The 23,779-nt window shown below is 36.5% G+C and overlaps 1 protein-coding gene across 4 annotated transcripts in view; it reads left to right on the top strand.

Moving 5' to 3' along the window:
- LOC149952720 (neuroligin-4, X-linked-like) overlaps positions 1 to 23,493 on the top strand; it is a 145,800-nt gene extending 122,307 nt beyond the window's left edge. Inside the window, exons 6-11 of one of the 4 annotated variants that reach the window (XM_090168762.1) lie at positions 19,793 to 19,917; positions 20,091 to 20,370; positions 20,494 to 20,761; positions 20,828 to 21,037; positions 21,339 to 21,613; positions 22,502 to 23,493. In XM_090168762.1, the coding sequence (XP_090024888.1) occupies positions 19,793 to 19,917; positions 20,091 to 20,370; positions 20,494 to 20,761; positions 20,828 to 21,037; positions 21,339 to 21,613; positions 22,502 to 22,508 (1,165 nt within the window). In that variant the 3' untranslated portion in view covers positions 22,509 to 23,493. Of the gene's footprint in view, positions 1 to 19,792; positions 19,918 to 20,090; positions 20,371 to 20,493; positions 21,038 to 21,338; positions 21,618 to 22,501 lie in introns of all 4 variants that reach the window. The other 3 variants (XM_090168761.1, XM_090168759.1, XM_090168760.1) reach the window with 3 other exon arrangements.
- Positions 23,494 to 23,779: the final 286 nt, after the last annotated feature.

Genomic DNA, 23,779 nt, shown 5'->3' with positions numbered 1-23,779 from the left:
AAATTTTATTTACTAAAAGAGAAACGATACTTAATGACTAAAGTTCTTCGTCAAGTTATTGCTTTAGTTCGAAAACTAACCAGTTTCAAAAAAATTTAATAAAAAAAATTTAGTAATGAAGTATCGCTTCTCTTTTATTAAATATTTTTTTTAACTAGTAAAGAGAATGTAAAAATATTTCCTCCATAATCAGTACTTTTCCGAAAATATATTAAACTTTGTTCCTTTATAACGAATAGGGGCATTGTACTGTACGCGTATTCGCCATAAAACTACGAACAGCGAGTGCGGAGGCGATCGAACGAGGGAGAAAGGAGATATCGATCTCCATCCGTCATCAGATATGACGCGAAGATGCTCCCTTACGGCATTGTTTACTTTTGAGGAAAACCCAGCCTCATTCTCCTTATAATGGTTCTAAAGCGGTGACCCACTTAGTAACAGTTACCCTTTCCCCCAAGCTCCCTTTATATATAGATATATATTTGGAACAATTTTCATTTATTCTTTACCACCCATATGGCGAAGGACACCACGCGGTGATATTTACGACCTCATCAAAATAGCCTTTACACAATGGAAAATATTTCTGACAGCGCGACTATTTTTATTTTGGTTCAATACTGGCTTTTAGAAATCGTGAAAAAACTGGTGGGACTTATTTCCGATCATCTTTTTTACTTTTTGGAAAATAGTAAGCGTTTTCTATTTAGTTTTCAATCCATTTCGATCGAGTAATTGAGGTGCTTCAAAATTTTATAGCGCGATATATAATGAACCGTAACACGCGTTGGTAACATCAAATATATTTCAGAGTAAGGGGCACAGATTGTAGAAGGGTGCACGCCTAACCCTACCACATTTTCACTGTTTTCCTAAACCAGTCTAAGTTTGCAATATACGCAAACGATTTGTGGGGTGGCGGAGTGGTTAGCGCTTTCGCCTAGCAGCAAGAGGAGCCGGGTTCGATCCCAGCTTGTGGCACTGGGTGAAAACTAGGAACAAATCCTTCCGCGTTAAGTTTGCAAATTCTCTCCCCACTGGTTTAAGGGGTTTTCCTCCAAGATCTTCGGTTTCCCCTTCCATAAAAACTTGTTGAGGTTAACGGTAATAGCTAGTGTAGGGAGCTGTTGGCTCGCGTGGCATGCAGGGCTTGCCACCACCCTCCTACGCAACCTAAAACGGCCACCTGAATTAATGGCTTTAAAAGTCGCTTGATGACTTAGGCCTAAGGTGGTGCCTTGGGTATTAGCCTAGCTGATTATTATTATTATAAAATATAAATGACTCTCTTTTGGTAATCCTAATAACATCACAGTCAAGTAATATATTATTCTATGATTTTGAATAAATTTAGAAAATTCTTTGCGGCCAAAATAGGCTTAAGATTATAAAAATTGCCAAAACGTTTTCAATTTTATTACGAAATACTTTTATATAAAATTGATTGAAACTGTAATGACACAATTTTAAATAATTTTGTTATAAAAGAAGTTGAAATTATCTTTCACGCGCCAAAAACTCGTAAGCCGATTTACCTGGTTTTTGTAAGGTATCGAAAATATTGTTCCAACGTCCTAAGATGAAAATAATGTAAGGAACAACAGAGCCCGATAAAGGTCAAACCTTAAAATATTGCGCCCATTTCAACCTCAATAAAATGAAAAGGCCGAACGGCGGAAAGCTATAGAACAATAAATAAGAAAAAAGCTATAAAAACTCCGCCAAAGATTCCAAAGATACCGATAATTAATTTCAATTCTGGAGGCATTCAAATTTATACCAAAGTTCGAAGCAATAAGGGCGTGGGAGAGATGAGCTACTGCCAACGTATATTTCCCCATTTTCTCCAGGCCCATTATGAGAATCTTGGTTATTGCAGCTTGCAGTTCCGGCAATAAGGAGAATGGGGTTCGCCATAACAAAAGAAGCGGAGAGAGACTCTTTTCCAAATTTATGATACATTTTGGCGTTTAGCCTCCGAGAATGTCTCGTGAACGCTCTGCCGCTTCCAAATAGCCCTCTTTTTGCCCTCGTTGGCTCCTTCGCGGAGGTAGACAGTGGCCAGGGTTTCTCGTAAAATTGCCTAATTTTTCCTCGTCAGTAGCTTTTCTTTTTCGACAAAGGAAAGGAAGAGATTTTTACGAGTCTACCTGCTGCAACCTTCTTCATATTTACCAGTGGCGCCATAAAAATACTACAATTTTCCTCATAGACTCTTTATTCCAATAAAAACTATTTGATTTGTTTTTCCAATTTTAGAGATTATGGATAACGTAGTAAATGGTCACGCCGGCGTTTAATTTTACCAGTTTCGCGAGAAGCTGATCTCGGACAGTAGCGGCGCCAGGATTTCTGGGGAGGTAGGCCAGCCATTTGGAGGCCCCACCAAAATTATGGAGGCCCCCCCACTACAATTTTTTTCAAATCCGTTCACGTGGATTATTTCATTTTTTTGAAGCAAGCGGTGAAAGTTTTGGGTAAAATGGGTACGCGACGAAAAAATTAGAATTAATTAATTAATTAGTTTTTAGTAATGTTTAAACATTACTAAAAACTGAGTGTGTGTTGATCCTCTTTTGTGTACCGATAACACTTAACAAATGAGTGGTTATTTACTTATTTCTACTACTGAATAAAAAATTAAAACTAAAAAATAAACTACTGTCAAAGAAAAGTGACTCGTACCTTTGTAAGGAATAAAAACAGAAGTGTCGTTAAGCGAATCACTCGCGTTGAATATTGGAAAATTAATAAATAAATAAATTATTTCGCAAACTAATAACAGAAGTTTTTATATTAAATAATTTGGAGGCACATATATTAAATTTTGGAGGCCCCTTAAGGCGACTTTTGGAGGCCCCTACCAAAATTTCAAGTAGGCCCAGGCCTACCCCGGCCTATTGCTGGCGCCGCTACTGATCTCGGACGGAAAAATTCCACAATAGAATTGGTGGGGTTTCGCAGTCACAAATGGAGAGCCGCTCAATTTAAAAACTAAATTTTATCAAAACGTCGATGTTGCACTTAAATAAATGAAATGGTTATAATTACTTTATAAGAACAGAAGAGATAAGTGAGTCTGTATACCGATAAGGGGCACCTGCGGGCGGGGGAAACGGGCCCCTATAGGGGCCCCCTTTTGCGGCAATATTCGGCGGGGTCAAAAGGTTAGCTGTTTTACGAGGTTGATTTACGATGTTAGGTCAATAGGTTATCTGCCCCTATGGACACGATGCAAACAGCCGTTAAATAAGGGTGAAACAGGCCCCTATAGGGCCCCCATTTTGCGTACATTTTCGGCGGGGTCAAAAGGTTAGGTCAATAGGTTAGATGATTTACGATAGGTTATCTGCCCCTATTCCGCAGGTGGTGTGGACTGACACGATGTTATGCAAACAGCCGGCCAGTCATAGTTAATAGCTGGAGGCACCCCATTTTAGGTCAAAAGGTTAGCTGATTTACGATGTTAGGTCAATAGGTTATCTGCCCCTATGGACACGATGCAAACAATAAATAGGTGTGAAACGGACCCCCTATAGGGGCCCCATTTTGCGTACATTTTCGGCAGGTCAATAGGTTAGGTCAATAGGTTAGATGATTTACGATAGGTTATCTGCCCCTATTCCGCAGGTGGTGTGGACTGACACGATGTTATGCAAACAGCCGGCCAGTCATAGTTAATAGATGGAGGCACCCCATTTTAGGTCAAAAGGTTAGCTGATTTACGATGTTATAACCCATAAAACCCAAGGTGTTAACCCATTTTAGGTCAATAGGTTATCTGCCCCTATGGCGGTGACACGATGTTATGCAAACAGCCTACCCGTCATAGTTAATGTCGGGCACAATTCGAGTTGGTTTTCGCCGACAAACACTTTCGGGCCCCTAAGGGTAGCGTAAAATAGCGGGCGGTCATCGGTAAAAGTGTTTTGGAAAAAAAGAGCAGAGTGTATACAAATTATAAGGTTTTATTTATACATTCAAAGTTACAGTACATTAAGCGGATGAAAACGTTTAAAGATAAAACAATTTATTTTTAATATATTTATGGCTGGTAGATACCATATTAAACAAATTGTAAAAGTTAAATACACAAAACATATTTTGGTTGGCCACTGTTTCTTTAAAATCGTCAATAATTTTAAATGCTGTTACGTAATTGGACGCGTAGCGGACAACGGTATCATACCTTTCATGTTCATCCGATAGAAATAAATTGTTGGGTGCACATGGTTCTTTATACAATATTTCGTAAATTTTACGATAATTATCGGTTATAACGTAACCCATTAATTCAAAGAGTTTTTGGTTCACTTTAAGGAGTTGAATGTGCGAATTAATGAAATATTTGAGTCTGTCCAATTCTCGAGTTTCCGGCGCTTTGATTACGACCGACGCTTCGGATATCGTACTTTGCAAGGTTAATTATTTTTGGTCAGACATGGCGGCGGTCACTAGCGCATCAGATAGCGGGAACGGTGATCGAAAGGGCAACAGTTGGGGATCATTTATTTGGTCCCAGTGGCCGTATAAATCATCCCAGGCGCGCGAAGACATTTCAAAGACCTGGTGTGTGATTTTATTGCATAGAGCTACAGATATATCGAGCTCAGACGTAAAACCCGTAGTAACGAAAAGCTCGGATGAAAGTGAATACCGAGGGTTAACTTTCCGCTGAGTCGGATCAAATTTAGACATTTTAGTAGGCGCTGGAACGTTATCTACACAGCTTCGTTTAGACATGATGCTCGAGAAACGGTTTGTAGTGTACTGCCGATGGATGACGGGGATGAATCCCTTATATAGCGATAATAATTTGATGACGTAATCAGGATGATGTAATGGGTTGACTCAATGACTCACGCGATTAGTCAAATTTTGCGGTGTTATGTGTATAGCGACGGCCATATTGGTAAACCAAAGAGATAGAAATTCTACAAGTCCCATTAAAAGTAAAATCAACGCGATTAGTAATGCGTTTTTAGGATTGTTCGCGATAAGGCGAGTAACGGGAAAGGCGGGATCGTCCCTATTCGGTAGGGCTGGTGGAATCATCTGACATGATGTTATGCAAAAAGCCAGTAGCTATAAACCCGAGTAATGGGCCCCCTACGGCATCTGTCAAACACTTTTTTCCACGTGCGAGTGGTGTTATGAAATAAATCCAAATAGTTCAATGGGTCGAGCCTTTTGTGTATCTATTCATAACTATTTTCACCGACAAACACTTTCCCCGTGTAACATTATTTTCAAACACTTTTACGATGCGCAAAGCTATCCGTCTTACGGAATATCGGCCCTAAGGGGTAAAGGGTAGATAGAGGATGGCCCTTGCCCCCAGCGCGTAAAATAGACACAGCGGGTGTCCCCTCTCGCTATCTAAAAGTGTCGTTTTTACATCAGGTGTGGATTCTTCGCGCTAAAATGGTTATAACAAACGATTGTTCCCACCAAAAATGTAAAATCCATCTCCGCTGTTCTCGGATGAGGACGTAGCCATTTAAGTTTTTATCAATTTTTATATTTTTAGCTTGGCGATGTATTCCAAAATTAAATGGTAACCACGTATGCGTTACAATTTCAAGATGCAAGATACTCGAGAATGGTAAAATAGTCTATATTTAAAGTTAAAATGCGAAAACTATATTTGTATAGTCGAAATTTATTTTAACGTATTAAAATAAAAATTCATCTTTCTGACAAGAGTCTTACCCATCATACATACACCATCTAATCTGGAATCTATGTTTAACAATTGGAGGAATTCGTGTTTACGATAGGCTCTTTTTTAACGTAACTTAGTACATTAATTGAGTATTTTGAAATATTTTAATATCGGAATTTTTTTTGATGTATTAAAAGTAGAGTTAAGATGCTTTTATAGTATTTTCTATGTATTAGCATATCTGAACTTGCGGTTCAATTTTGGGTACATGGACCACTTACACGCTAATGATATTCAAATTAAGTTTAAAAATATTTCCATTTGAACGAGTCCCTCTTTTTATATCAGCAAAGTACTGAACGATTCTATCTTATGGATTTAAATAGTTCTAACAATAGTACAACTACAACATTTGAGAAAGACACTTTTCCCCATTGTGAAAGTGGAATACAAAATAAGAATCACTTCAATTTAAAACGCACTTTAAATTTAAGTATAGACTATTTTACCATTCTCGAGTAACTCTTCTTTAAAAGCTGAAGAAATATTAGAAACGACATCAGTGATCAATTAATTGTTTCCGAGTATGACAGACGATTTTTGATATTAAAGAGTCATTTTTCAAAAGTAAGATTGTTTTCGGTTATTTTTTTTTAAAGCTAGCTTAGAAATCACATTATTTTTATATATAATTATTTAGTTGTAATGTTAATTCTTAATTACTGGTAGCCTTCACTAGAAACTATTATAAGAATTATATATGAATTTATAACCAAGCGTGTATTTACCACTAGTGAATGCAATATCAGTCGAAGAATTGAAGAAAGACGGAATCACGTCATTATTAAGAACTGGTGACTACTTCTGTATATATTGTGACGGTTCAGTTTTTCATGTTCCAACTGTCGGACGGCTAGCATGGTACTGTGACGGATACTCAATCTGTTTGAAGTACCGTAAAGCTGTTTATTTCCAATCAAAAAGAATTCTAAGTATAAGAATTCCTCCAGGTGTATTAAACGCGTTACCACGCATATATTTGTGTTTAAATTGTGATATGTTGGGCACTAAGAAAGCAGCCAATTTGTCATATTGCGAAGTAACTGGTGGATGTTGTGTATTTCCAAAAATTAAAAAATAATAATAGTATGTGTGTGTTTTTCTATTATTTTTCCACCTATATTTGGCGTATTGAAAGCTATTTTAACGTATTGAACGTAGAGTCAGAGGTTTTTATAGTATTTTACTACCTATATTTACATTTTGGAAAGCTATTTAAACGTATTGAGCGTACAGAGTATTTTGCATTATTTATGGTAATAAAAGGTAATTATTGTAGAAAATAAAAGATATTTTAATTAAAACATTTCGGTGATCTATTCCAAAATTAAATGGTAACCCCGTATACGTAACAATTTCAATATGCAAGATACTCGAGAATGGTAAAATAGTCTATATTTAAAGTTAAAATGCGAAAACTATATTTGTAGTGTTCAATTTAAAAGAAAATTACTTCAGCTTTTAAATAAGATTTTTTTTCTGTATCTACCCTATATCATTTACATATTATTTTTTTATTCTAATTTAACCATAACTTTAAAAACGTTGCACGTCTGAATAGCTGTGTAGAGTACTATTAACAGAGATAAATATTTCTGGGTTCAGTTAATGTGATGATTCGAGTGAAAAATTTGAATATGTTAAAGTTATTGGATTGAAGGAAACTTCAGTGTTTTCAGAGTGATAATTAAGGGAAGTTGCCGTACAATATAGTTGAAAATTATCTTTTTAAGTCTGTGTCCACCCATTGATTATATTAGGAAGTGAAAAAATTTCATTTAGCAAGCTTTTCTTCAATTTCGGTATCCACCCTGTATCATTTAAAAGCTCAAGCATTGTTTTTATCAAGTTAATTTCAAAAATATCTTAAAACAAGCTTCCCTAAGTCTGACTAGCTCTGTAGGGTAATAATAAAATAGCTAAATATTTTTTGGGTTTAATACTTGTGATGCTTAGTGAAAATTTTCCATATATTACAGTATTAGGTTGGCTAATTATTTTTTTCACCTGCTACCATTCTCAACGGGTGAACATAGAATAACAAAGATAATTGTCCAATATATTTAAAGTCAACTTTCCTTACATTTCACTATGAAAACACTGAAGCTTCTTTCAATGCGATAACTTTATTACATGCATTTTTTTTCCAGAATTACAATTATTGAATCGAAAAAAATATGGAACCACCCTAGAATTAACCAACACAGGTATTCAGAAGAGATGGTGTTCAATTTAAAAAAAAATACTTTTTTTGGATCCACCCTATATCAGTTATATAAAACCTGAAATTATTTATTTTTTTGAATTCTAATTTAACCATCACTTTAAAAACGGTAACTTCCCTTAAATTTCAAACTGAAAACACTAAAGTTTCATGCAATCCAATAACTTTGACTTTTGAAATTTTTTCACTCAGAATTATCACATTAAATGGGAGCCACTCTGTATCGTAAAATTAAAAGCTCAAGCAATATTTTTTCCAAATTCATTTTTAACTTATCTTAAAACACGCTTCCCTAAGTCTGACTAGCTCTGTAGGTTAATAATAAAATAGCTAAATATTTTTTGGATTCAATAATTTTGATTCTGAGTGAAATATTTGCATATATTACAGTATTAGTTTGACTAATTAATTTTTTTTTTCATCTGCTACCATACTCAATGGGTGAACATAGAATAATAAAGGTAATTTTCCAATATATTTAAAGCCAACTTCCCTTACATTTCACTATGAAAACACTGAAGCTTCTTTCAATGCGATAACTTTATTACATGCATTTTTTTCCAGGATCCACCCTATATCAGTTATAAAAAACCTGAAATTATTTATTTTTTTGAATTCTAATTTAACCATCACTTTAATAACGGTAACTTCCCTTAAATTTCAAACTTAAAACACTAAAGTTTCATGCAATCCAATAACTTTGACTTTTGAAAATTTTTCACTCAGAATCATCACATTAAATGGGAGCCACTCTGTATCGTAAAATTAAAAGCTCAAGCAATTTTTTTTCCAAATTCATTTTTAACTTATCTTAAAACACGCTTCCCTAAGTCTGACTAGCTCTGTAGGTTAATAATAAAATAGCTAAATATTTTTTGGATTCAATAATTTTGATTCTGAGTGAAATATTTGCATATATTACAGTATTAGTTTGACTAATTAATTTTTTTTTCATCTGCTACCATACTCAATGGTTGAACATAGAATAATAAAGGTAATTTTCCACTATATTTAAAGCCAACTTCCCTTACATTTCACTATGAAAACACTGAAGCTTCTTTCAATGCGATAACTTTATTACATGCATTTTTTTCCCAGAATTACGATTATGGAATCGAAAAAAAATATGTGACCACCTTAGAATTACCCAACACAGGTATTCAGAAGAGATGGTGTTCAATTTAAAAAAATTACTTTTTTTGGATCCACCCTATATCAGTTATAAAAAACCTGAAATTATTTATTTTTTTCAATTCTAATTTAACCATCACTTTAATAACGGTAACTTCCCTTAAATTTCAAACTGAAAACACTAAAGTTTCATGCAATCCAATAACTTTGACTTTTGAAAATTTTTCACTCAGAATCATCACATTAAATGGGAGCCACTCTGTATCGTAAAATTAAAAACTCAAGCATTGTTTTTATCAAGTTAATTTTAAACATATCTTAAAACACGCTTCCCTAAGTCTGACTAGCTCTGTAGGTTAATAATAAAATAGCTAAATATTTTTTGGGAGTCAATAATTTTGATTCTGAGTGAAATATTTGCATATATTACAGTATTAGTTTGGCTAATTAATTTTTTTTCATCTGCTACCATACTCAATGGGTGAACATAGAATAACAAGGGTAATTTTCCATTATATTTAAAACCAACTTCCCTTACATTTCACTATGGAAACACTGAAGCTTCTTTCAATGCGATAACTTAATGACATGCAATTTTTTTGCCCAGAATTACAATAATTGAATCGAAAAATTATCCAACTCGGCTTATTACGCGGATAATACAGAAATATAAATTACTTGATCAAAACGTTTTACGAATAATTTTGAGAGCTTTATCTATTGAATAAAAGTTAACCATCCCCAACCTCAAGGTTGGTATCGCGCTTAGATAGAAGACCCGATATGTTCGCGAATTCCGACAACGACCATAATTTCAAACTATGTTTTTTATATTTTTTATTTATTTCTTTCTTTTATTTTGTTTAATTATATATATTTAAAATTGAAGCTGAAACAAATTTTAAAATGACTTTGGTTTCCCCATAAGACATGCTACCCTCCCCACCTCGCCGTCTTGCACGCGTGCGCTGATTTCCCCTGGGGGGGGGCGCGGTCTGGGGCGCGGATTTCTCGGAGGGGCGCGTCGCGGTTAATTTAAAAATCAAATGAAAACATAGATTTAAGTGTTTTGCGCTGTTAATTTGAATTTGAAACATGGATTTGAGTGTTTTGACGTCATAGAATATTCGTTGTTAAAGTAACGTAGAATGGAAATATTTTTAAACTTTATTTTAATATCATTGTAGTACTTAAATATGCTGGGCACTTGACCCTATATCACGAGTATTTCTTAAAACGACTATACATCTAAACTCTACTTTTAACGCGGCAAAATACAATTCCGATATTCAAATATTTAAAAATACTTAATGAAAAGAGACTTTAACCGTTTTTAAAATTCACAATATATTTATGCCATCCCGATTCTCTTTGAGCTACGGAATAATATTTCTGGGTTTAAACCCCCCCCCCCCCAAAATGACGTAATCTATAAAAATGACGTAATCTATAAAAATTACGTAATTTAAAAATGACTCACTAAAGATGACGTAATCTACACCATGAAACGTAAAGATTACGTAGATGCGTTGTGGTTTTCATAAGCCAGCCGCGATGGGAAAGAGGAAGATGTCTCCGCTTAGTGTACCCAAGAAATGCTGGATATGCGCGGAAATACACGGGTCCGTGAGAGGTTTCAAACAACATTTAATGACACATTTATCGTGTAATACAATGAAAGAAGATTCGGATCTGGCGTGTGATTGTGATGCGAGTGAATCGCTCCATTACACGGAGGCCGAGGAAATGTCAGATGATAAAATTATCGATTATCTTAACGAACTTATTGGGGAATGTAAAAAGCGCGGTGCCACAATGGAATCAATCGAGTCAACTACATCTAACCTGCCAGCCGAATTAAAAATGCCGACTGAAAAGGAAATGGCTGCTCTGATTTATTTTCAAGAATATTGTAAAACTAATCAAATTCATAATATTAAAACCGCTGTAAAGAAAATGTGAATAAACGTTTTTATATTGAATACATTGTTATTTTTAAAGGTGACCGTATAAAATAATTTTTACATTTGGGTAAATTGACACTTAATATTTTTAAAATACGTTTATAATATTTTTCCAACGTGGGCGAATGAATGGACACAATGAACTATTAATTACGTAATCTAAAAAATGACGCGAGCAATGAGAAATAACGAGTCGGATTTATAAGATAATAAAAAATATTTATTTTATAAGATGATATATTACAAAAATTATTTTTCTTTTACGAGTCAAATAAAAATATTATAGTGCGATACAAAAAAAAATTAAAATGGACATCGTATTTGGTTGTCTATTTCAGCGCGGTTCTGGGTAATCCAGTCGGCGAAAAGTAGACTTCGTTCCAAAGAACACGGTTGTCGGGTGTTTAGAGTTTGATGTCGGAATAGACATTTTACTGGCGGGGGCGTATCAAAAGTCGCAGCTCGGGGACAGTCAAAAGTTTCCAAATCGTATATGGCGGTCTCAATATAATCGGCTAAAAATTTACACTTTACGTCTCCTTTTGTAAAAATCATATCAGCACTCGAAACAGCTGATATAAGGCAGGCGGGTAGTTTATAATAGGGGAGATACCCCGCGGTCCAGCAAATACCGTGAAGGTTCCTAGACACCCAGCCGTTTTGTCTTTTAATGGCGTTCGGAAGTTGTTGTACTGGATAGGGTTGTTCGAAAGTCCAAGCTTGAACGGCGGGAGGGGTCGATACTGTTGATATAGCTAGTTCCTTCACGACAATGTCGGGGGGCTCTCCGCCGGAGCGCGAGGCGGATTTTCCTAGTAGAAAGTCAAATTCGACAACGGCCATTCTCGCCATGCCACCGACACGATACTGTGGGTTTAGTTATGAATAAAACGGGGTATAGTCGCGCGACGGGAATTTATACTCCGTTTATGACGACGTAACACTAGCCTTTGAGAAAAAACGCGCGCGGCTAAAGAACAGTAGCATCCACTATATGTATGCATAAATATTTTTTCGTCCCAAAGTTCCCCCCGACCGCGCCCCTCCGAGAAATCCGCGCCCCAGACCGCGCCCCCCCCAGGGGAAATCAGCGCACGCGTGCAAGACGGCGAGGTGGGGAGGGTAGCATGTCTTATGGGGAAACCAAAGTCATTTTAAAATTTGTTTCAGCTTCAATTTTAAATATATATAATTAAACAAAATAAAAGAAAGAAATAAATAAAAAATATAAAAAACATAGTTTGAAATTATGGTCGTTGTCGGAATTCGCGAACATATCGGGTCTTCTATCTAAGCGCGATACCAACCTTGAGGTTGGGGATGGTTAACTTTTATTCAATAGATAAAGCTCTCAAAATTATTCGTAAAACGTTTTGATCAAGTAATTTATATTTCTGTATTATCCGCGTAATAAGCCGAGTTGGATAATTTTTCGATTCAATTATTGTAATTCTGGGCAAAAAAATTGCATGTCATTAAGTTATCGCATTGAAAGAAGCTTCAGTGTTTCCATAGTGAAATGTAAGGGAAGTTGGTTTTAAATATAATGGAAAATTACCCTTGTTATTCTATGTTCACCCATTGAGTATGGTAGCAGATGAAAAAAAATTAATTAGCCAAACTAATACTGTAATATATGCAAATATTTCACTCAGAATCAAAATTATTGACTCCCAAAAAATATTTAGCTATTTTATTATTAACCTACAGAGCTAGTCAGACTTAGGGAAGCGTGTTTTAAGATATGTTTAAAATTAACTTGATAAAAACAATGCTTGAGTTTTTAATTTTACGATACAGAGTGGCTCCCATTTAATGTGATGATTCTGAGTGAAAAATTTTCAAAAGTCAAAGTTATTGGATTGCATGAAACTTTAGTGTTTTCAGTTTGAAATTTAAGGGAAGTTACCGTTATTAAAGTGATGGTTAAATTAGAATTGAAAAAAATAAATAATTTCAGGTTTTTTATAACTGATATAGGGTGGATCCAAAAAAAGTAATTTTTTTAAATTGAACACCATCTCTTCTGAATACCTGTGTTGGGTAATTCTAAGGTGGTCACATATTTTTTTTCGATTCCATAATCGTAATTCTGGGAAAAAAATGCATGTAATAAAGTTATCGCATTGAAAGAAGCTTCAGTGTTTTCATAGTGAAATGTAAGGGAAGTTGGCTTTAAATATAGTGGAAAATTACCTTTATTATTCTATGTTCAACCATTGAGTATGGTAGCAGATGAAAAAAAAATTAATTAGTCAAACTAATACTGTAATATATGCAAATATTTCACTCAGAATCAAAATTATTGAATCCAAAAAATATTTAGCTATTTTATTATTAACCTACAGAGCTAGTCAGACTTAGGGAAGCGTGTTTTAAGATAAGTTAAAAATGAATTTGGAAAAAAAATTGCTTGAGCTTTTAATTTTACGATACAGAGTGGCTCCCATTTAATGTGATGATTCTGAGTGAAAAATTTTCAAAAGTCAAAGTTATTGGATTGCATGAAACTTTAGTGTTTTAAGTTTGAAATTTAAGGGAAGTTACCGTTATTAAAGTGATGGTTAAATTAGAATTCAAAAAAATAAATAATTTCAGGTTTTTTATAACTGATATAGGGTGGATCCTGGAAAAAAATGCATGTAATAAAGTTATCGCATTGAAAGAAGCTTCAGTGTTTTCATAGTGAAATGTAAGGGAAGTTGGCTTTAAATATATTGGAAAATTACCTTTATTATTCTATGTTCACCCATTGAGTATGGTAGCAGATGAAAAAAAAATTAATTAGTCAAACTAATACTGTAATATATGCAAATATTTCACTCAGAATCAAAATTATTGAATCCAAAAAATATTTAGCTATTTTATTATTAACCTACAGAGCTAGTCAGACTTAGGGAAGCGTGTTTTAAGATAAGTTAAAAATGAATTTGGAAAAAATATTGCTTGAGCTTTTAATTTTACGATACAGAGTGGCTCCCATTTAATGTGATAATTCTGAGTGAAAAAATTTCAAAAGTCAAAGTTATTGGATTGCATGAAACTTTAGTGTTTTCAGTTTGAAATTTAAGGGAAGTTACCGTTTTTAAAGTGATGGTTAAATTAGAATTCAAAAAAATAAATAATTTCAGGTTTTATATAACTGATATAGGGTGGATCCAAAAAAAGTATTTTTTTTTAAATTGAACACCATCTCTTCTGAATACCTGTGTTGGTTAATTCTAGGGTGGTTCCATATTTTTTTCGATTCAATAATTGTAATTCTGGAAAAAAAATGCATGTAATAAAGTTATCGCATTGAAAGAAGCTTCAGTGTTTTCATAGTGAAATGTAAGGAAAGTTGACTTTAAATATATTGGACAATTATCTTTGTTATTCTATGTTCACCCGTTGAGAATGGTAGCAGGTGAAAAAAATAATTAGCCAACCTAATACTGTAATATATGGAAAATTTTCACTAAGCATCACAAGTATTAAACCCAAAAAATATTTAGCTATTTTATTATTACCCTACAGAGCTAGTCAGACTTAGGGAAGCTTGTTTTAAGATATTTTTGAAATTAACTTGATAAAAACAATGCTTGAGCTTTTAAATGATACAGGGTGGATACCGAAATTGAAGAAAAGCTTGCTAAATGAAATTTTTTCACTTCCTAATATAATCAATGGGTGGACACAGACTTAAAAAGATAATTTTCAACTATATTGTACGGCAACTTCCCTTAATTATCACTCTGAAAACACTGAAGTTTCCTTCAATCCAATAACTTTAACATATTCAAATTTTTCACTCGAATCATCACATTAACTGAACCCAGAAATATTTATCTCTGTTAATAGTACTCTACACAGCTATTCAGACGTGCAACGTTTTTAAAGTTATGGTTAAATTAGAATAAAAAAATAATATGTAAATGATATAGGGTAGATACAGAAAAAAAATCTTATTTAAAAGCTGAAGTAATTTTCTTTTAAATTGAACACTACAAATATAGTTTTCGCATTTTAACTTTAAATATAGACTATTTTACCATTCTCGAGTATCTTGCATATTGAAATTGTTACGTATACGGGGTTACCATTTAATTTTGGAATAGATCACCGAAATGTTTTAATTAAAATATCTTTTATTTTCTACAATAATTACCTTTTATTACCATAAATAATGCAAAATACTCTGTACGCTCAATACGTTTAAATAGCTTTCCAAAATGTAAATATAGGTAGTAAAATACTATAAAAACCTCTGACTCTACGTTCAATACGTTAAAATAGCTTTCAATACGCCAAATATAGGTGGAAAAATAATAGAAAAACACACACATACTATTATTATTTTTTAATTTTTGGAAATACACAACATCCACCAGTTACTTCGCAATATGACAAATTGGCTGCTTTCTTAGTGCCCAACATATCACAATTTAAACACAAATATATGCGTGGTAACGCGTTTAATACACCTGGAGGAATTCTTATACTTAGAATTCTTTTTGATTGGAAATAAACAGCTTTACGGTACTTCAAACAGATTGAGTATCCGTCACAGTACCATGCTAGCCGTCCGACAGTTGGAACATGAAAAACTGAACCGTCACAATATATACAGAAGTAGTCACCAGTTCTTAATAATGACGTGATTCCGTCTTTCTTCAATTCTTCGACTGATATTGCATTCACTAGTGGTAAATACACGCTTGGTTATAAATTCATATATAATTCTTATAATAGTTTCTAGTGAAGGCTACCAGTAATTAAGAATTAACATTACAACTAAATAATTATATATAAAAATAATGTGATTTCTAAGCTAGCTTTAAAAAAAAATAACCGAAAACAATCTTACTTTTGAAAAATGACTCTTTAATATCAAAAATCGTCTGTCATACTCGGAAACAATTAATTGATCACTGATGTCGTTTCTAATATTTCTTCAGCTTTTAAAGAAGAGTTACTCGAGAATGGTAAAATAGTCTATACTTAAATTTAAAGTGCGTTTTAAATTGAAGTGATTCTTATTTTGTATTCCACTTTCACAATGGGGAAAAGTGTCTTTCTCAAATGTTGTAGTTGTACTATTGTTAGAACTATTTAAATCCATAAGATAGAATCGTTCAGTACTTTGCTGATATAAAAAGAGGGACTCGTTCAAATGGAAATATTTTTAAACTTAATTTGAATATCATTAGCGTGTAAGTGGTCCATGTACCCAAAATTGAACCGCAAGTTCAGATATGCTAATACATAGAAAATACTATAAAAGCATCTTAACTCTACTTTTAATACATCAAAAAAAATTCCGATATTAAAATATTTCAAAATACTCAATTAATGTACTAAGTTACGTTAAAAAAGAGCCTATCGTAAACACGAATTCCTCCAATTGTTAAACATAGATTCCAGATTAGATGGTGTATGTATGATGGGTAAGACTCTTGTCAGAAAGATGAATTTTTATTTTAATACGTTAAAATAAATTTCGACTATACAAATATAGTTTTCGCATTTTAACTTTAAATATAGACTATTTTACCATTCTCGAGTATCTTGCATCTTGAAATTGTAACGCATACGTGGTTACCATTTAATTTTGGAATACATCGCCAAGCTAAAAATATAAAAATTGATAAAAACTTAAATGGCTACGTCCTCATCCGAGAACAGCGGAGATGGATTTTACATTTTTGGTGGGAACAATCGTTTGTTATAACCATTTTAGCGCGAAGAATCCACACCTGATGTAAAAACGACACTTTTAGATAGCGAGAGGGGACACCCGCTGTGTCTATTTTACGCGCTGGGGGCAAGGGCCATCCTCTATCTACCCTTTACCCCTTAGGGCCGATATTCCGTAAGACGGATAGCTTTGCGCATCGTAAAAGTGTTTGAAAATAATGTTACACGGGGAAAGTGTTTGTCGGTGAAAATAGTTATGAATAGATACACAAAAGGCTCGACCCATTGAACTATTTGGATTTATTTCATAACACCACTCGCACGTGGAAAAAAGTGTTTGACAGATGCCGTAGGGGGCCCATTACTCGGGTTTATAGCTACTGGCTTTTTGCATAACATCATGTCAGATGATTCCACCAGCCCTACCGAATAGGGACGATCCCGCCTTTCCCGTTACTCGCCTTATCGCGAACAATCCTAAAAACGCATTACTAATCGCGTTGATTTTACTTTTAATGGGACTTGTAGAATTTCTATCTCTTTGGTTTACCAATATGGCCGTCGCTATACACATAACACCGCAAAATTTGACTAATCGCGTGAGTCATTGAGTCAACCCATTACATCATCCTGATTACGTCATCAAATTATTATCGCTATATAAGGGATTCATCCCCGTCATCCATCGGCAGTACACTACAAACCGTTTCTCGAGCATCATGTCTAAACGAAGCTGTGTAGATAACGTTCCAGCGCCTACTAAAATGTCTAAATTTGATCCGACTCAGCGGAAAGTTAACCCTCGGTATTCACTTTCATCCGAGCTTTTCGTTACTACGGGTTTTACGTCTGAGCTCGATATATCTGTAGCTCTATGCAATAAAATCACACACCAGGTCTTTGAAATGTCTTCGCGCGCCTGGGATGATTTATACGGCCACTGGGACCAAATAAATGATCCCCAACTGTTGCCCTTTCGATCACCGTTCCCGCTATCTGATGCGCTAGTGACCGCCGCCATGTCTGACCAAAAATAATTAACCTTGCAAAGTACGATATCCGAAGCGTCGGTCGTAATCAAAGCGCCGGAAACTCGAGAATTGGACAGACTCAAATATTTCATTAATTCGCACATTCAACTCCTTAAAGTGAACCAAAAACTCTTTGAATTAATGGGTTACGTTATAACCGATAATTATCGTAAAATTTACGAAATATTGTATAAAGAACCATGTGCACCCAACAATTTATTTCTATCGGATGAACATGAAAGGTATGATACCGTTGTCCGCTACGCGTCCAATTACGTAACAGCATTTAAAATTATTGACGATTTTAAAGAAACAGTGGCCAACCAAAATATGTTTTGTGTATTTAACTTTTACAATTTGTTTAATATGGTATCTACCAGCCATAAATATATTAAAAATAAATTGTTTTATCTTTAAACGTTTTCATCCGCTTAATGTACTGTAACTTTGAATGTATAAATAAAACCTTATAATTTGTATACACTCTGCTCTTTTTTTCCAAAACACTTTTACCGATGACCGCCCGCTATTTTACGCTACCCTTAGGGGCCCGAAAGTGTTTGTCGGCGAAAACCAACTCGAATTGTGCCCGACATTAACTATGACGGGTAGGCTGTTTGCATAACATCGTGTCACCGCCATAGGGGCAGATAACCTATTGACCTAAAATGGGTTAACACCTTGGGTTTTATGGGTTATAACATCGTAAATCAGCTAACCTTTTGACCTAAAATGGGGTGCCTCCATCTATTAACTATGACTGGCCGGCTGTTTGCATAACATCGTGTCAGTCCACACCACCTGCGGAATAGGGGCAGATAACCTATCGTAAATCATCTAACCTATTGACCTAACCTATTGACCTGCCGAAAATGTACGCAAAATGGGGCCCCTATAGGGGGTCCGTTTCACACCTATTTATTGTTTGCATCGTGTCCATAGGGGCAGATAACCTATTGACCTAACATCGTAAATCAGCTAACCTTTTGACCTAAAATGGGGTGCCTCCAGCTATTAACTATGACTGGCCGGCTGTTTGCATAACATCGTGTCAGTCCACACCACCTGCGGAATAGGGGCAGATAACCTATCGTAAATCATCTAACCTATTGACCTAACCTTTTGACCCCGCCGAAAATGTACGCAAAATGGGGGCCCTATAGGGGCCTGTTTCACCCTTATTTAACGGCTGTTTGCATCGTGTCCATAGGGGCAGATAACCTATTGACCTAACATCGTAAATCAACCTCGTAAAACAGCTAACCTTTTGACCCCGCCGAATATTGCCGCAAAAGGGGGCCCCTATAGGGGCCCGTTTCCCCCGCCCGCAGGTGCCCCTTATCGGTATACAGACTCACTTATCTCTAACAGATATGTATAAAGTAAAAGTATTTGATAAAAGGTGCTAAAGATAATGCGAAAAGGCTTACTGTCATGGCAAATTCTAAGCGTTGTCCTAAGCTCGATGCAGAATTCAACACGGTGTGTTTATGAGATATGTGTGTAATTTTAAGCAGTCCCCCATGGGACAATTTGTCCAGGTTTGTAACATGTTAAGGTACACAATACCTCAAACGTTCCGAATACAAAAGAATAACTTGCTTTGTAAAATAAACACTTGTAAACCAGTTAATATTTAACTTTAAATAATATTAAATATGCCAAAATTAGAAGTAAATTGACTAGTCAGTTTATCAGCGTCCTAATAATTAGTAATCCTTGGGTTGAATTATTTATTTTCCCAACCAAATTGAACGTAGATTGTCAATAATCTCGATTTCCAGCATAAGCCTTACTATTTTGACACACCCCAGTTCATTTTAAAAAAAACTTTAAGTAAATTTTTATTGAAATCAAATAATATTTTTTTTTAAATTGTTAGTAAATGAAAGAATTAAAAAATATTCTAAATACAGATATATAATCTTTTTTATATCATAAATAACATTATAATAGTAATATTACGTTAATCATGCTTATATAAATATTGTCGCGGAAAAGTTAATACCTTTCAACATTTGTGTTTTCGTTCTGATAGGGATCCAACTGGTCTTCAAGCGGAAGGCGAGACATCACCTTCGGAGGATAAAAACAACAAAGGAAAATCCGACAGAATAGTCTGGCCGCCGTACGAAGGAGTACACCAGAAATATCTTCAAATAAGTAAGCGTCCAGAGCGGTAATATTATTATCTCGTCTCTCGGGAGGGGTCGGTTGGGTACTTGTCTTTATCCGTACGTAATTACAATATTTGTCGGGGAAAGAGGCGAAGGAAGGGGCGAACGCGGAGACGAACAACGTTTCGAATAATTTCTTTTCTTTCCGGTGACACGCAGACACGAAATCCAAAGTGAAAGACCACTACAACGCGCATCGCCTTTCGTTTTGGTTGCATTTGGTGCCCAACTTGGACCAATCTCGCGGCATCTCCGGGGATTATCAACATCATCTGCTGGAAGATCACGACAACAAAAGCAAGTACGACGGCGTGGTGAGGACGGGAATTCCCGGCGCTTTGGACGAGGGATTCTTACAAGGAAACTCAGCCACGACGGAAATGAACCCGGCGCTCGCGGCCGCGGGAGGCATGCCCACAGCCACCAAAGTCATTTCCGGGTAATTCCCTTTCTCTTTTGAAATGTCCGGGATAAATGAACGATAGTGTCGCGACCGCGGATGTAAGAGATACTAAGCGGATTATAGGTGTCTGATTTTTGTAAATTGATTTCTTATTGCCAGCAATGGAACGAACGGTCACTTTTCGTCGATGGACCCTTCGGAACTGCCCAAGCCGACGGTGGGCGGTCAAGACGTCACCGCGCCGATCGGAGCGACTAACGTGACCAATTCGATGGCCGTCGTGTTACCGCCGAACGGTTACTCGACGGCTTTAAGCGTGACCATCGCAGTCGGTTGTTCGTTACTGATACTAAACGTGCTAATATTCGCCGGCGTCTACTACCAGCGGGACAAAAAGGGCGAAGAGGGTCAGCGGAAGAGTCCCAAAGTGAGATATGGTCAATGCTCGCCCTGTTCCGTGGCAAATCATGATAGTGATCCCAACGTTTTCCAGCAAACGCAATGCTCTTCGCAAGCGGAAAGCCAATTTGGCACCGTCCATTCCAACAAACACCAATTCATTCGGCTGCCCACCTCCGGGAGCCTGACCATGACGGCCCCCATCCACCATCACCACCACCCTCACGACAACTCTCCCGATTTCTTACACCACGAATCCGGAATCGGCCTCATGCCGTCCGTAATCGGAGTACTACCACCGAAGGTAAGCCATCAGCGCAACCAACATCTCCCTCCGAGCGTCTTGCGTCTGAAGGTGCGCCATGGCGATTCAAGACCGACTTCCCTAAACGACGACGACTTCTACTATTACGGCACCAAAATATGAGTCGTAGGGAGACGCGGCGTACGTCCGGTAGTTCGCGCTGACCAGATATTTGACGCGCGACTTTAGTGGCCACCATGGCGGACCTCCAGTTTCGTCCGACTAGCGTCCCTTTTAAACCTTTGCCGGTAGAGTTGTTTCGTTTTCTGAAGGCCTTTTAAACGTAATTTATCACATCTAGTTTGGATCCTACTACGACGACGAGAAAGAAAATATTCATATTTTTACCCTCAAGGTTCCCCCTAAGCCCACCAACATCGGTGTCTCCCCTCAAGATCACATCCACCTGCAGCCGGAGGCGCAACCCCTGTTGGCCACCACCCACCAGGGGGACCCCAACCAAATGGGCGTGCAGGTCTTGCCCTCCAACCAGCACCACATCAACCAGCAGAACGCCAACAACGCGGGCACCTTGGGACGGGGAGGACGCAACGCCACGGCGCAAGAGATGCGGGTGTGAGTACGTGCCGAACCTTCTTCCCAAATTCTGAAAGTCAAAGTGTGGAGCCCCCCTTTTTCAGTTTTTGAGACCCTTTTTAAAAACAAGCGCGTGATAAAAAACAAACGGCCATTAATCCGATCAAATGGCTTTAAAATAATCACGCGACGTAAATTTTTCGCGCGTGATAAAATTGCATCCGATTATATTCGAAGATAATAACGTAACGGCCGTTTAAATAATGATTATTATTTTTTAATTAAAATACATTTAAATGAAAGTCTTGGTAAGAAATGTGTCGGCATGGAAACAAATTCTATCTAAATCTATATTCCTTCTTCCCGAAATAAAATGCATGCGCTTTTCCCTTTAAACAATGTACGTACTTAAACGTAGAACTCAGAATCGCATCCCTCTGTCCCATTGTGTCTAAACTCACTCGAGTTCCAGACTTACGAAGTACTTGGTCAAAATTAAACTAAAATCATAAATTGCAATTATAATTCACTATTCCTAACCCGAATAAATTCTAAAAAATGTGCTAACTCTACTTCGTAAATCCGGTATACATCTTAAATAAAATTATTACCACGCGATCACACTATACTCGCTTTCCACTAAACAATAACTACTTGATTTATTACTTTAGTAGGACTTTAAGCGGAAAATGACGCGTGCTATAGTGTGAACGCGACTAATAGTCGCTTAACACTATGCATGTCCTTTTGGCGAAAGTTACGGTACTTGTTAAATAGAAAGAAAAACCCCACGGAAACACGCCTGTTTCCATTTTCTTTTTTTCTCTTTTTATCTTTATCTCGTGGTACCCGTCACCACCGCTTATCTTCCGATCCGTTCACTTCCGGATGACGTCGTTTCCCCCACGTGGTGTCGGGGCCGGACAGATTCTAAGGGCACCGTTGGTTCGAGAGTGCGGCGAGATGTCGCCCACCTTCGCCGCGTCATCGAGCTCGCCCCCTCTGCCCCCTAAGTCCTCGTCTTCGTCTTCGACAGCCACGACCGTCGTGGTCGAGAATGGTCCGTCACCGTCGCAACAACAACAAGCAGCGTCGTCGCCCGTGTCCGTGTCTCCGACGGTCTCGAGCGTGGAAGGACCGCGTTTCTTGCGCCACACGATGACCAGAACCCAAAACCCGCGAATGTGGGGCGATTCCCGGTCATCGCCTCCGACGGTTTGCGCCGCTTGCGACGAGGACTCGAACGAATGGGCTTCGTCCCTGCAGCGACGCCGGATAGTGCCTGTGGTCGCCGGGGTTCCGAGACAGAGGTCCCAAGACAGTACCGGCAGCGGCTCGTCCAAGGGACCTTGCGTCCAGAAGGAAACCACCGTGTGACGAGCGCTCCGACGCGGATATCGATCGAGGCGTTGTATCTAACGACGCGGTTCGTTAATTGGGTGAAAAGTGAAAAATGTTTGCGAGTTGTGATAACAAAAAGAAAATCGATAGAAAAAAGAGGATGGAATGGTAACGATCAACGCGTCCTTCAATGTACACCAATAAACTAACGTGGGTTATTGTACATATAGTTAAAACGAAGCTAATATAATTACGAATCGTACAATTTCAATAATAATACACAAAAAAAAAACAATTGACTTTTCGCCCCCTTTCCACCCCCGTTTCAGTTTACTCAGTATTCATTTTTAAACAAACTATCAAGAAAAGATTCTGATGGACGTCTAACTATACCAAAAACCTAAAATAAAAGTTTGTCGGCTCAACAATTAAAAATAAATTGGTTTAAATAAAAAACACTTTTAGACACGAAATAATAAATTTCTGTTGATATTCAATTTAATAAGATATGAAAAAGCCGGTGATATTCTCGACTAAAAATCAATAAATTTAAACCAAATGAAAAACCTTACGCGAAAACGGAAATGGAAAAAAAATTACAAGTTTTAAATAACGAATAATAATAACGTTAAAATAAATTTCGTTATTTGGCGTTATGGTGTAAAAGCGAACATTTTTATACGTGTTAATATATAATAAACTGAACAGTGACTTTTTTGTTAACGTTTCGGGAGTGTTTAATAAAAATGCCGGAAATTTCGGAGAATAACTGAACTACAATAAAATTCCGTGTTCATTTGGGCATTTGCCCGCAAAGTAATTCTTCCAGATGAAAAATATAATAAAACAATTTAAAAAGGGGTT

This window comes from Leiobunum rupestre, chromosome 3 (genome assembly GCF_980474605.1).
Source record: "Leiobunum rupestre chromosome 3, qqLeiRupe1.1.hap1, whole genome shotgun sequence".
Lineage (NCBI taxonomy): Eukaryota > Metazoa > Arthropoda > Arachnida > Opiliones > Sclerosomatidae > Leiobunum > Leiobunum rupestre.
The sequence above is the reverse complement of the archived record's forward strand: the minus strand, read 5'-3'. Positions and strand labels throughout refer to the sequence as shown.